This window comes from Nylanderia fulva, unplaced genomic scaffold, assembly GCF_048542155.1.
Source record: "Nylanderia fulva isolate GAGA-0341 unplaced genomic scaffold, ASM4854215v1 Scaffold107, whole genome shotgun sequence".
Taxonomy (NCBI): domain Eukaryota; kingdom Metazoa; phylum Arthropoda; class Insecta; order Hymenoptera; family Formicidae; genus Nylanderia; species Nylanderia fulva.
Window position 1 is genome coordinate 388,971 of NW_028189269.1, and position 13,644 is coordinate 402,614.

General features: G+C 43.7%; 1 protein-coding gene across 1 annotated transcript; it reads left to right on the forward strand.

Moving 5' to 3' along the window:
* The first annotated feature begins 2,146 nt into the window (after positions 1-2,146).
* LOC146725046 (uncharacterized) lies at positions 2,147-3,248 on the forward strand. The gene has a single exon (XM_085485115.1). It carries the CDS (start codon positions 2,147-2,149, stop codon positions 3,221-3,223), a length of 1,077 nt encoding a protein of 358 aa, XP_085341241.1. The 3' UTR covers positions 3,224-3,248.
* Positions 3,249-13,644: the final 10,396 nt, after the last annotated feature.

A 13,644-nucleotide genomic window follows, 5' to 3' on the forward strand; every position in this document is an offset into this window, starting at 1 on the left:
AGCATTATGTTTTCGGGAAAGTGCACGTTTCAAAAATTCATGTATCGCTTGCAGCTCGTACGATCCCTCGGGAATCGTAATTTCCGCGTCGTCTGTACCGTAGTAAAATTTATTATTCGAGGAATTCACATTCGATATAGTGTGATAAGTTTCAAAATCCGTCAGACCGAGCTCGTAGTCCGCGTCGCTCAAATCTATGGGCGGAAAGTAGGTCGCCGCGAGGACGCTACTCTTCCCAGTCAATGTTAGTGTTAGCGACATGTTGACAAAACTGAGTTAAATAACGCAATGTCAGTCTTTAAATTCGCTGCAAGTTGAACTAAAATTCAATCTCTCGGAGAAACTGCAAGCACAACTGTCCGCAGATACTCTGATCATACGTTTGATAAGAGGTGTAATTGTATTCCAATTTCGGCACATTTAAATATCGCACCAATTCCTCGGGTGGTCGAAGATTGCCAAAACTGTCGAAATAAATTGCGCGATTTCCTCTTTTTGCATACGCCACCCAATGAGTGCCAGGACCGTCTGTACTGTCTAGATTAACGATACCACTCTCATTTTCTCGCGCGCCATTTATCGGTAAATTATTGCGCATAAATACACCTCTAAAGTATGGAATGTGCATACGTTTTGCAAGTTGTAGCAATTGCACATTTGTAGTTACACCTTTCGGCATTTTTAACGTTTTTTTGACGTTTTTTTTTTTTTTCTTCGCTCCTCGTCCATATTTGTAAGGGGCGAGATACAGTCCGCGACCTTCCATGGCGCGATTGTGGCGTAGTATCTCTTGCAACTGACGTTGCGCGGCTTTTCTATCGTTTACCGCTTTTGCTACGCCAGCTGCTCCGCCAACCAGGGATCCGAGCGCGCCCAGCATTGGTAAAATCGGCAAAAATCCGCCTCGTTTCGCTGTCGAAAGTATCCTCCTCTTCTTCGTCCTCTTTTTCGTTTTCAAGCCCATGCCGAGCTTCGTCTTGGCCTTCATCGCTGTCCAGACAACTGCGGCCGCGGCTCTCTCACCGAGACTCGAGTCTTTCGCGACGATGCGAGTTTTCGCTTTCTCGGCGAGTACCTTATCCGCCGCGTGTCTCTCGGTGAGTTCGCTGCTCCGAGAGTACGCTATATCGTGTTCACGGCACGCCGCGTCCAATGGGTTGACACCTTGATCACCTCTAGCCAATCGCTTTTCCAAACGAGTTCCCGGGCCGCAAAATTGATAGCCGGGGATATGAAGCTCGACCGGAAGTGCGTTTATCGCACGATTTAATAGACCTGTGCCTATTTTCGTTGACATCCGTTGCAATCTCTAGACATTACTGAGCAAAGCGCGAGTCCGCGCAGCTATAAATAGGCGGACGTTGGAGGTCAAATCGGGAGTGAGAAAATGAAATTCGTGCAACAACCTCTGACGATACGAGTGATGAATTACGACGACAGAGTACGCTGCAGCGTGAACGAAGGTGTGCGCAAACACGGTACGATGCTACCGACAACTATACGCGCGATCGTTTGCGGCCCCTCAAACTGCGGTAAAACCAACGTGTTGATAAGCCTGCTGGAAAGTCCGCACGGTGTGCGTTTCGAGAACGTGTACGTGTACTCTAAATCGCTGCAACAGCCGAAATATCGCTATTTGGAAGATTTATTGACGCCGATTGACGAAATCGGCTACTTTACATTCTCCAATAACAGTGACGTCATTCCACCGAGCGAGGCTTATCCAAATTCAATTTTTGTCTTTGATGACGTGGCATGCGACAAGCAAGATACGATAAGAGAGTACTTCTCAATGGGGCGCCACTCGAACATCGACTGCTTCTATCTCTGTCAGACATACGCGAGAATACCGAAACATCTTATACGCGACAACGCGAACCTGCTAATCCTGTTTAAACAAGACGCCACCAATTTGAAGCACGTGTACAACGATCACGTGAATACCGACATGTCGTATGAGGATTTCAGTGAGTTATGTCGTACTTGTTGGCAGCAAAAGTATGGATTTCTAGTGATAGACAAGGACAGCTCGCTTACGAACGGGCGATACAGAAAAGGATTTAATGAGTTCGCGATACCGCAGAGCCATTAGTCGTCGCCAACAATCCTCCCAGTCGAGAGAAACTCTAGAGAGAGTGCTGCCGACATGGCTGATAATATTCGCGAGCGTGAAAAGGTTGCCAAGGAGATTGCGAAGACGGCCGAATCGATCCGCAAGAAACACCGCGCTCTGAAGACCGGAAAGATCGATGATGATATCGCCGTCAAGACTCACCTTAAACCTATTATCGAGCCGCTACAAAAGATTGTCGACAACGCGACGATTTCGGTGAAAAACGAGCCTAACACCGACGACGACGACGGTGTGAAGATCGAGACACGGTATGAGGGGGAAACACCGAAAAAGAGTAAACATAAAACCATCAAGCGATATAAAGAGGAGGAGGAGGAGACATTGAAAAAAAGAAAATATGATATTTTGAAGCCATTGGACGCTTCATTGCCGACAACATCTACACCGAAAAACGCACAACCTGTGATACCCAAAACACTCGTAGACGAAAATGTTTTCGAAACCGCGCGTAACCCGCCCGAAATATCCCTTCGACACTGGTTAAGATCGTTGGAAGGTCGACAAATGATGCGAAAGGATTGGGGGCCATTAGGACAAAAGTACATGGACGCTCTCCTCGGTGCTGATGAGAAGAAAGAAATTGATAATGTATACGGAGTCTATTTCGACGAGAATGAAATGCGCATCGGAAACAAGCGATTCGCGATTGACAAAGATGACAATATAATCATAGGCGACACGCGGTACATTGGAACGCCCGGATTGTACGAGTTGATCTTCAAGAAAAGACCTGATTACCAGGAGGATGATTTGCAAAAATACAAACATATATTATTGGCGACAAATGCGCATAAACGCAACTTTGATGTGCAAGGCCGTGTGAAGAGTAGCAAGGGGGACAAGTACAAATATATAATCGCACCGTTGACGCGGGTGGAATCGGACGACCCAAAATCTGGCATGGGAATGCCTCGCGCTATAACGCTAACCAACAATAAGATTGATTACGTGCACTGGGACGACCCCAACGAGCTAGTGGATCGCCTACGATTGCTCGATGCTTCGCACCAAGCTGGCAACAACGCGCATGACAACGAGATCTTGTCGATTATCGAGGAACTGCGGGAAGCGGGCATTATTATAAATTAAACAAGGTTCCCGACAATCTATTCAGTTTATCGTGTGACACATTACAAAGCATTGAAAAAATGTCTATCAATAAATTTGGATTATTCGAGAGGAGAAATGATGCAACCCCTGGCACAAACGATCAATGGTATAGATTGATTAAAAAATGCGTGCGCAAAAACGCTCTGCATCGCGTCGCTACAGATTATGACGCGAGATCGCGCAAGATTCGCCGTGTAGCGCAACCTGAGGCGGATACCGATGTCGTCAACAAATTGTACCTGGAAGAGTGCTTTAAAACATTGATGATCCAACAGAAAGAGTCAGATGAGAAGCTGGCTGCGTTAGAGAAGGATGTACGAGCGTTGGAAACTGCGATAAAAGAACTTCTGCGTGCGCCAAACACTACCTCAGACACAGGCATCTAATGAGCGGTTGGCTCAGAAACGTCTATCAAACAGTTGTGAAACGTCTAGAAAGGATTTTTGAGTGGTTGCAAACAATTGTTGAACAGCTACGGGGGATTATCAGCGTGCTACCAAACAACAATGAGTGGCATCAGTGACCGACCTGGAAGCCGCAGTGAACGACCCGGAAGCAGCAGTGAACGACCTGGAAACGGTGGTGAACGCGACCGCTACGATCGAGGTTACGATCATGTCAAACAGGGTTGCGAACGAGGCTACGAACAAGTCCTTAAAGGTTACATAAAAGGCTATCAACAACTCAGTAAGGGTTGCGAACAGGTCAGGGACGGCTGCGAACGGGCCAAGGCGGGCTACGAACGGATCAGAAACGACTTGGGACGAGGCTGTGATCGAGTCAGGAACGATTTTCGAATGGGCCAAGGACGTGAGTGAACGAACGCGAAAGAACCCGAAAGAACCCGAAACAACGAGAATTTAACCCGAAAGAACCTGAAAGAACAAGGCACAAACCCGAAACAACGAGGCACGAAACCGAAACAACGAGGCACGAACCCGAAAGAACCCGAAACAACGAGGCACGAACCCGAAACAACGAGGCACGAACCCGAAAGAACCCGAAACAACGAGGCACGAACCCGAAAAAACCCGAAGAACCTGAAAGAACAAGGCACAAACCCGAAACAACGAGGCACGAAACCGAAACAACGAGGCACGAACCCGAAAGAACCCGAAACAACGAGGCACGAACCCGAAACAACGAGGCACGAACCCGAAACAACGAGGGCAACGAACCCGAAAGAACCCGAAACAACGAGGCATGAACCCGAAAAAAAACCCGAAAGAACCCAAAAGAACGAGAATTTAACCCAAAAAAACAAGGCACGAACCCGAAACAACGAGAATTTAAACCCGAAAGAACCTGAAACAAACGAGGCATGAACCCGAAGAACCCGAAACAACGAGGCGCGAACGCAAAAGAACCCGAAACAACGAGGCACGAACCCGAAAAAACCCGAAACAACGAGCACGAACCCGAAAGAAACCCGAAAGAACGAGAATGAATAGTGAAAATAACAACGAGCAACATAGTTTGGAGAGACGGCAGTTGGTAAACGAGTTGGCACGCGTCAGCGAGAAAAAATTTCCCTCGAAGAACATGTCATAGTGCGAGGATACGATGATTTGTGGCAAGCCGACATTGTCGAGATGCGTCCATACTCCCGTTTCAACAGAGGTTACCACTACATACTCACCATCATCGATGTGTTGAGCAAGTATGCGTGGGGCTGTACCACTCAAGAGTAAAGGAGGAAGCGAGACAGCTGACGCAATCGCCAAGATAATTCGGGATAGCAAGAGATGCCCGAAAAACATGCAAACCGATAACGGAAAGGAATTTAACAATGCCGATGTGCAACGACTTATGCGAAGACAGGACATTAATCACTATTCTACATATTCGATATTGAAGGCGTCGTCGTCGAGCGATTCAATCGCACACTAAAGAACGATATGTGGAAGATGTTTACCGCTGAATGGTACTTACAAGTGGTTCGACATGCTGCCACGTCTCGTATCAGATTACAACGGACGCAAGCATCGAACGATTGGTAATGCGACCCGCCGACGTTACCCCCGCGATCGGCCGAAAGACTTCTTGGCTACCGTGTACAATCGTGTAAAAATCGCGGGTCCGGCAAAGTTCAAAGTAGGTGATCAGGTACGCGTCAGCAAGTACAAAAACAACTTTTCGAGAAGGGATACACGCCAATTGGACAACCGAGGTGTTTAAGATTGTTAAGTGCAGCATACTAATCCCGTAACATATCTACTCGTAGGATTATCAACAAGACATCTATCGCTGGAGCGTTTTAACGAGCATGAGCTGCATCGTGCAAATTATCCGGATGTGTACCTCGTGGAGAAAATACTGCGCAGGAGGGGTGACGAGGTTTATGTGAAATGGCTGGGATTCGACAGTTCGCACAACTCTTGGATACATAAAAAACAATGTAATTTAATGTATTTTATTCAATCATTGTATAACAATTATATATTGTATAACATATGAAATATATGAAATATATAACAAAATATATATAATTCTCAGTATACGTCCTTACAATATAATTTATTTACAACGGTATTCGATAAGGCCCCACGGGAAGGGTCGGTTTGATCAGGTACGACCCTACGTTGTCGTTTGTAGGGACTTAGACAATTTTCGTTCGCGATGGTAACACTTTATAATTTGACTTAACATGATGTTGACGCGCATTCAATCTGTCATTAAGACAGGGGGTATAATCGTCGAATGTTTATACGCGCTAGCCCGTACTTTTGACCCCTTTTTGCTTTTTTGTGTCCTTTTAAAATCCACCCGCAAAGCTAAAATTTTTGCTCAAAGCCGACGAATTCGGTCTTATCGCGCGTTATCTAAATCTCTCAGACCCCCCCTTTTTATTGGGAAGCGGTATCGTACGCAATCACGGCGTAATCGCGGTTTTTTTATCGACCGAGCATTTCGCGTTTCAATTTCATAGACCCCCCTTTAAATTTAATTTGAATATTAAACTATCCTGTCGGTTTTCCCTTACTCTACAATGTCACGATAGACCCCTTTTGGGGAATGTATTCGTGGTAAAATTCTAAAGACATACTTTGATACTCGGGGATGCACGCGCCGATTAGTTTGGGGTTTGTGAATTTACTTCGATTTTGCGTAATTTAGGAAAATAATTTTTCAAAAAATATGTTTTGTTATGTTTTTTTTTTGGTTAGCGACATTGCCACCGCACGAAACGCCCCGTCCAATTTGTAAATTTAATCCATATGATTGCGACATTTTCATGTTTCCCAAAATACTGCGTTTTCATTAATTATTAAATTTTTTCAAAATCGTTTTTTCGTCGGTTCAAAAATGTTTTGTTAATGATTATTTTTGAAGCAACCCGCTGCTTTGAATTTAGTATCCCGATTATTTTTTTGCGTAGCCCCTTTGGCGCCGTGCACGCTGAAAATTTAGGGATAGGTATTAGTAGCGCTTTTTATCTAAGCGTTGCGGGGAATTATATTCCCGCTTGCCGGGCGGCTTTTTGCGCTCGGGCAAAACGGTGGGTCAATTGCCGTCATGAAGTTTGCTGCGGATACTCAAAATCAACTTCGAAACATGCCTATAGGGGGAATCGAACCCCCCGATAGATGATAGGGTTAAATTCGATTTTATCGTGCCACCGAAAATCGCTTTATGGCATGGTTTACACATGGCCCTCCCCAAATTTTTTTTACATCGAAAACATGAGGTCGATAGGGTTTCGTGGGTCGTCGTTTGCTTTGACTTGTTATTGGGGGCCTGTGGTAGGGCCTTTCAAAATTGGGATAAGCCCCCCGCTTTATCCCCTCGTTCGACAAACATAACCATGTAAATGTCTGTAATAATTAAAAATTTTTATATTCGATGTTTTAAAATGGCGTCCCCCCATTGGTATTTCCGGGGGGGAGGAAAAAATACCGGGATCGATCCCGTAACTTTTTATTTCAAATATGCGGGAAAAATTTTCAAATATCCCAATAAACAAAATCAATTTTTTAAATATAAAAAACGCTATTTTCGCCACTTCGAAGGGAAATCGGCTCCAGACGGTCTCGGCGTGGGCCCTAAACACTCTCGGGTACTGGTCGCCGTTAAGGAACTGTAAAATGAGTGCGCGGCCCGGGAAAAAGTGTGTCTTGTATCTGTCCACCAAATTGTATCTATGGGAAAGAACCTTTCGTGTCAATTGAATTTTTCACTAGTTAAATTTTATATCCGAATTTTAAATTTAGTTTATCTTATCCAAAAAAGACGCTTAATTGTCGAGGGTGCACTGAGAAACTTTTTTACGAATCGATTTTTAAAAAGGGAATTGATATAAATTTTTGGCCCTTTTTGTCTTGTGTCAACTAACAGTTCGAAAAATGATATATATTTTCCTTTTGTTCCGGCATAATTTGATTCCCCTTCGAATGCTGTGGCTAGTCCTCGATAATAAATGTGCTCGTACCGACCCAAATTTTGAAAGACTTAGGGATCAAAAAATTCTTTTTAAATTTTAAATTTTTCAATTTTTACCCCCCGCAGGGCCCCCGGGACCGCCCGTGAGGTGCCCAAAGCGCGGACGGTTTTACGCTTCGTCAAAAAGGTTTTTTTACAAAAGTGACATTTCGTCGCGGTTTTCGAATTTTAAACCCCCTCGTCAGGCGTAAATTTACCAGGGGGGCATTGGTCGTTAAATATTTTTTACGCGGGTGCTAAAAAATTTAGCTGTTCGGCGAACCATGCGACGCAATCGCACTAGGGGGGAATTGTACGGGCCCAAAAAACTTCAACGACATGTACATAACGGATGGTGAACTGATGTTTGATAATTTTTTGGGATTTTTTGGTCCTTTTGCCAAAACACTCGAATCGGCGTACCTACAAAAGGCAGCCGCTCCTTCCGGGGGGAGTTTTCGAAGCTGAGCCCCCCTTGTTCTTGGCTCGGCAACCGAAAAACACATCGTTTCAAATTTTCGAAAACTCGTGCGCTTGCCAAATTTCCACCGCTCCGAAAAAAGTGGCATCTGTTAAAAAAAAAAAATTTTGAAATTTATTAAAATTATTTTCTGTAAAAAATATTTTATATATATACTTACCGATGCATAAAATTTTTACATTTCTTTTTGCTCACTGTGGCTCACGAGGCGAGGGCAGATTTTTATCCAAAAACCCAAAAAGCCGCCTGTTCGTCTTTCCCGTTTCAGCAGATGACGTGCCTGTCCTTCTTTCCGAAGACGCAACGGGGAACGATGTTCCGTTCTCGTGATTACTTTTCGGGGGAGGGTCTTGCAAGGGTTCAACTTTTTAATTTGATTAAACAGTCACTGAACTCAAGTTTGGAGATTCAGACTTTTGGTTTTAATGCGGTGGGGGGGATCTCGTTCCATATGTCTTTAAAGGGGGTACGGGCCCGGCTTATACGCCCATGCGAAACACCGCATTGTCCCTGATGGGGCACATTAACAACGTTTCTTTTACCATTTTTTTTTTTGCGGTAATTTTGACATGGATCCGCGCGCATGGATTATACTGTGATATTACTTTTTAAAATCATATCCGCGCCCAATGCCCCGCTATCGCGTTCTTGAACTTTCTAGCGAGCTGGCGTGGGCTGATTCGGGGTTTTTTTCGTACCACTCGCTACCCCCGGGCCGTGCAAAAGGGTTCAAGTTTCTGTATTAATTTTATTGCAGCTTGTCACGGCCCAAAAATTCGCCGTTAAAAAACAGGTTCACTTTTCACCGAGGTCTCTGCGCACATTTCCTGTTTGGGAACTACAAGTTTGCTGCTTTTTTTCAAAAACTTGCGGGTTGGGTAAGTCGACGTTAATTACCCCCCCGGGGAAGTATACGGTTATCAACGCCGTAGGTTTCTGCGCCAAACGAGTTCTTGGGGCGTTTTGCCGCCCCCCTTTTCCCACTAGGTAGGATCCACCAAAAACATGGTTCACCACATACTGTCTTGCAGCGCCCCTTCGCACCCTCGGTGCGCTATTTCGCACGAGAGTGCCTATGTCCAATCGAGAACGCGGACGCTTGGCACGGTCGTTCTCCAAGTTTTCTTGAAAAATCTTCCCACTCTTGAAACATCCGAAAATTCCCCAAAAAGGGGCGACTTGGGGGGGGGAACGCTCAAATCGCGCTCAATTTCTCATTTTTTATGTCTGGCATTTTTTCAAAATTTAACCTCAGCCTATTTTCGCTGATTTTTCCTGCATCCTGTCATCGGGGCGGACCCGTCAATAGGGTTTGCATCACGGCCGTTTTTTTAATGTTCCGAGGCCGCGACGTTTTTATGTCTGAACCTCTCCGGTTTTTTTTTGATTTTTTGCCTGGTTTAATCTTTTGCCCCAAAATTTTTTGTATAAAACAATCTTCGGAATTTTTTGTAACCTTTTTCGGCCCCAAAATTTAGAATTTTTGGGAAACAAATGATGCCTGACAACTTTGAATGAGAGAGCGGCGCTCGCCAGTGGACTATGCCGGACGCATTTGGTCCTCGTTAATATCCCAATCAACCCCTTTTTTCGTAAGTACCCAACGAGAAAAATTTTGATGACTAAATTTCCCGGGCCGTTTTGGGTTTTTATAAATTCCTTTCCCGCCCCCTGGTTATCGGCGCTGGTTTTTTTTCTTTTGAAAATATCCGGTTTTAATCATTTTATCAACCCCTTGATTGCGGGGTATGCCAAGCGGTGGCCCCTTTTTGAATTTGATTATCTTAGATTTTTAAAAGAAACTTTTTGCGCCCTTTGGCTCCAAGCGGCCTTCTTTGAATTTTTTTATTTTTTAAAATTACAGATAACGTTTTTGGGGGGGAAAAAAAACGCAACCCCCCTTTATTGGCGGCGGATTTCCAAGCCCCCGGGGGGCCCCCTTTTAAAAAATTTTAGTTTTTTTTTAGAACAAATTTTAAAAGATAACGTATAAGGGAAAAGAAAAAAGCAACCCCCCCCCCCCCCCCCGCCCCCCGATTGTGGCAGCCCTTGTAATAGATATTGTTATCTTTTGTTTAAAAAAAATTATATGAGGGAAAAAAAAACGCACCCCCCCCCCTTCCCGGATTGGGCGGCCCTTTGTAATTTATATTTTTATCTTTGTTTATAAAAATAAACGTGAAGAGAAAAAACGCAACCCCCCCCCCCCCGAAAGTCGGCACCCTTGTAATAGATATGTTTATTGTTGTTTTATAAACATAAAAGCTATCTGTGAAAGACCCCCCCCGCCCCCCGTGACGTCATAACCCCTCGCCCCGAAAAACCCCCCCCCCCCCCCCCCCTCGAGGGGCCCGGGTTAGGAAACCCTAGTTCCCACTTGGGGTTTTTACGATGAAAAAAATAAATTTCTGCTTTTAAAAAACTCAATTTTCCCCCAATGTTAATACCGACCCAAGGGGGGTTTTTTGCGCGGGTTTCCCCAAAATTTTTTTGTTTATTGGACATTTGCGAACCTTATATAAAAAGGGAAAATACATTCCTTTTTTACGAAAAGTTGCGCTGACTTGCAAAATGATTTCGCGTTCGATCAACTGGTAAAACATTTCTCGCCCCCCTTCAATACATCAAGCGACAAAACGTGTTTCCGTCAAAAAATGATAAAGGATCACGGGGAAAAATTTTAACCTTTTAAAATTCGGGACGCTGACGGTGACCTTGCACTTTAGATATCTAAAATATTTTAAAAACATTTGCTGTCTATGACAAAAAAAAAAAGAAAAAAAAAAAGAAAAAAAAAAAATTTGTTTGTTCGTTCTTGTCATGGATTATTATTGGGGCTTTTTACGACAATTTTACAAAAGGGAGGATCGCGGGGGTGGAATTCCCAGATTTTTTCGTCGGATCGCCCTATCAATGCGGGCACTTATGGGGTTTTTTTTTCCGGGGGATTTTTCAACGCGTGCTGCCTTTTTTCGGCGTTTGCCACGCGGGTCGGAAAAGAAGTTTTACGCGCGGGTGTTAATAAAATGGGGATTAAAAAATAATACCCCGTTTAGGTGCGACTAGACTGTTTTGAAAAATGGTAAAAAAACTCAAAAAGACAAGTAAAGAAAAAATAACTAGTCTCATGAAAAGGCTCGAATATAAAGCTGATGCAAAAATGCACGTAGCGCATTTTCCTTTTGCCGGGCACGAAAGGCATCTTTAAAAACTTCGTCGCGCGAGTAAAAAATTTCATCGAAAACAAGACGAGAAAAAAAAAAGAATACAAAACACGAAAATAAAAGGACGGGGAAACCCGTGCGGGTGAAAAAAAGCTAAGACATCGACGAAACAACGAAAAAATTGGAAAGAAACGTCCGTCCCCGACTTTTTTTAAATAACGATTTTTAATTCCCTCACATTTAACCACGAGAGGAGACGACAAAACAATCGCCGAAAATAATATGTTTTTTTCTTCATAACATTAAGAAATTTTTTTAAAGAGTGCTAAACCCCATTCAAAAATTGCGGGGGGTCATTACAAAACGTGACCTCTCTCTGGTGTTTCACGAAAATTCGTCTCCTGGGAAAACGGAAAGAATATCTAGATCTCACGCATACCCTTTGTTTGAGTCTTCGCGTGCGCGTAAATCAGGCGCACTTCAACGGCTCGAGCTCCGGGAACGAGTGGCCAGCGCTGGCGCGGAGAGCTTGCAGGCCCCCGTAAATCATCTTTATTTCCATTTTTGATCAGGTCGACGGTTTTTAATAAAAGCTAGTGTCACCTCCAAACAACGCTTACGCGCCCCGCGCGTACATCGAGGCATTGTTAAAATTTTTTCACCCGCAAAAACTTCCCATCTAAGTCAGTCAGGGGACCGGATACCCCGGTCATATGGACGATTCGCTAAGTCGAAAAAAAACCGCTCTCGCGACGCGCCCATTACATTCGAGGCGGGCGAGCATAGATCTTATAGGAATTTTTATTGCGACGTCTTCAACCCGACAAATTTTTAATTTAAATGTGTGGAAGTAGTTTGAGACTCGTCCGCTCGAAAATTTATTTTGGGGCCCATGGGAAAAGGTGGGTTTTAAAAATACATATTCCGTTTTCCTTTATATGAAAGGGCAAAATAAGTTTGGGTTTTCCCCCGCCAGTTAGAAAAACTGGTAAAGTTCCCCAATTCCCTTTGAGAGTCGGGTTAAAAAATTTACGATTCACAGGGTTTTTCGGGGGATATTAGAAAAGAATATAACCAATTTTCCAAAAAAAATTAGGTTTTTTTTTAATTAAAAACATTAATGGAGTAAAAAAATTAACCGTTTTTTTAAAAATACGGAAAAATTTTTTCTTAGTAGAAAGGGGCCGGGTTTAGCCCCGGTCCTCTAGGGGGGTGCGGGGCGGGGGGAAATTGGGGGGGGGGGGGTATGAATCACCGGGGGGGGGGGCTTTCAGAAAAAAAATTATCTTATAGTCTTTACCTATAGTTTTTTAAACAAAGATAAAATTCCAAAATCTTTAAAAAAGGGGTCCGAAAAAGGGGGGGGGGGGGGGTTGCGTTTTTTTTCCTTAATTTATTTTATAAACAAAGATAAACATTCCAGAAAAACTATTAAAAAGAGCTGCCCACAAAGGGGGGGGGGGGGGGGGGGGGTTGGTTTTTCCCCTCTTTCTGTAATTTTTAAGAAATTAATAAATTTTAAAAGGGCCACCGCTTTGGGATACGCCACAAAAAGGGGGTTTTCTTTTCCCCTTTCCCCCAAACGTTATCTGAATTTCTAAAAAATATAATTTAAAATTTAAAAAGGGTCCCCTTGGGGTGGCGCCGAAAAAATTTTCTAAAAAATTTTAAGATAATAAATTTTAAAAGGGGGCCCCCGCTTGGCTACCGAAAAACAAGGGGGTTGATACATACAAAGTATTTTCTAAAAATATCAGCGGGAAAGTTTCGGGGGGAAAATTGCTCCCCACCCCACCGCTTGCGGCCTGCACATGTTTTTCAGGGTTTATCACTCTCGCAAAACCCCCCCAAAAAAGGGGGGTTCTTTGTTTTTTGGAAAAAATCCGGCCCCGTACCCGGAGGAATTTAAAACAAAACAAAGCCGAAAATTTACGTTTTAAATTTTTCTCTTCGTACGTTACAACAAGGGTTGATCGGGATATTACGGGACCCATGCCCCTCCGGGGCCAAGTCCATGGCGGCGCACCTTTTTTTAAAGGAAAAAACTGTGAGAAAAAAGTTTAGGTGCAATTAAAGGTTTTTTGGCATCAATAATTTTTTTAAAAAAAGGAAAAACGGGGAGATCATCGGGTTTTTGAGAATTTTAAGAGGTGACCTCGTGAAAGCTATTTTGAAAAAAAAAAGGACCCGTTTCTTTTAAAGTGAAGCTTTTGGGTTTTGCAAATTTGTAAAATGCAACTTGGGGAAAAACCGCTACAAGAGATGTTGCCTATTTCCCCCAAAACACAAGACATTTAAGAGGACTGGTGGATTATCCAATGCCCCAAATTCGAAAA

What these genes read in the sequence shown, in the direction of transcription:
- LOC146725046 (XM_085485115.1), top strand. Translation starts at nt 2,147, where the DNA reads ATGGCTGATAATATTCGCGAGCGTGAAAAGGTTGCCAAGGAGATTGCG.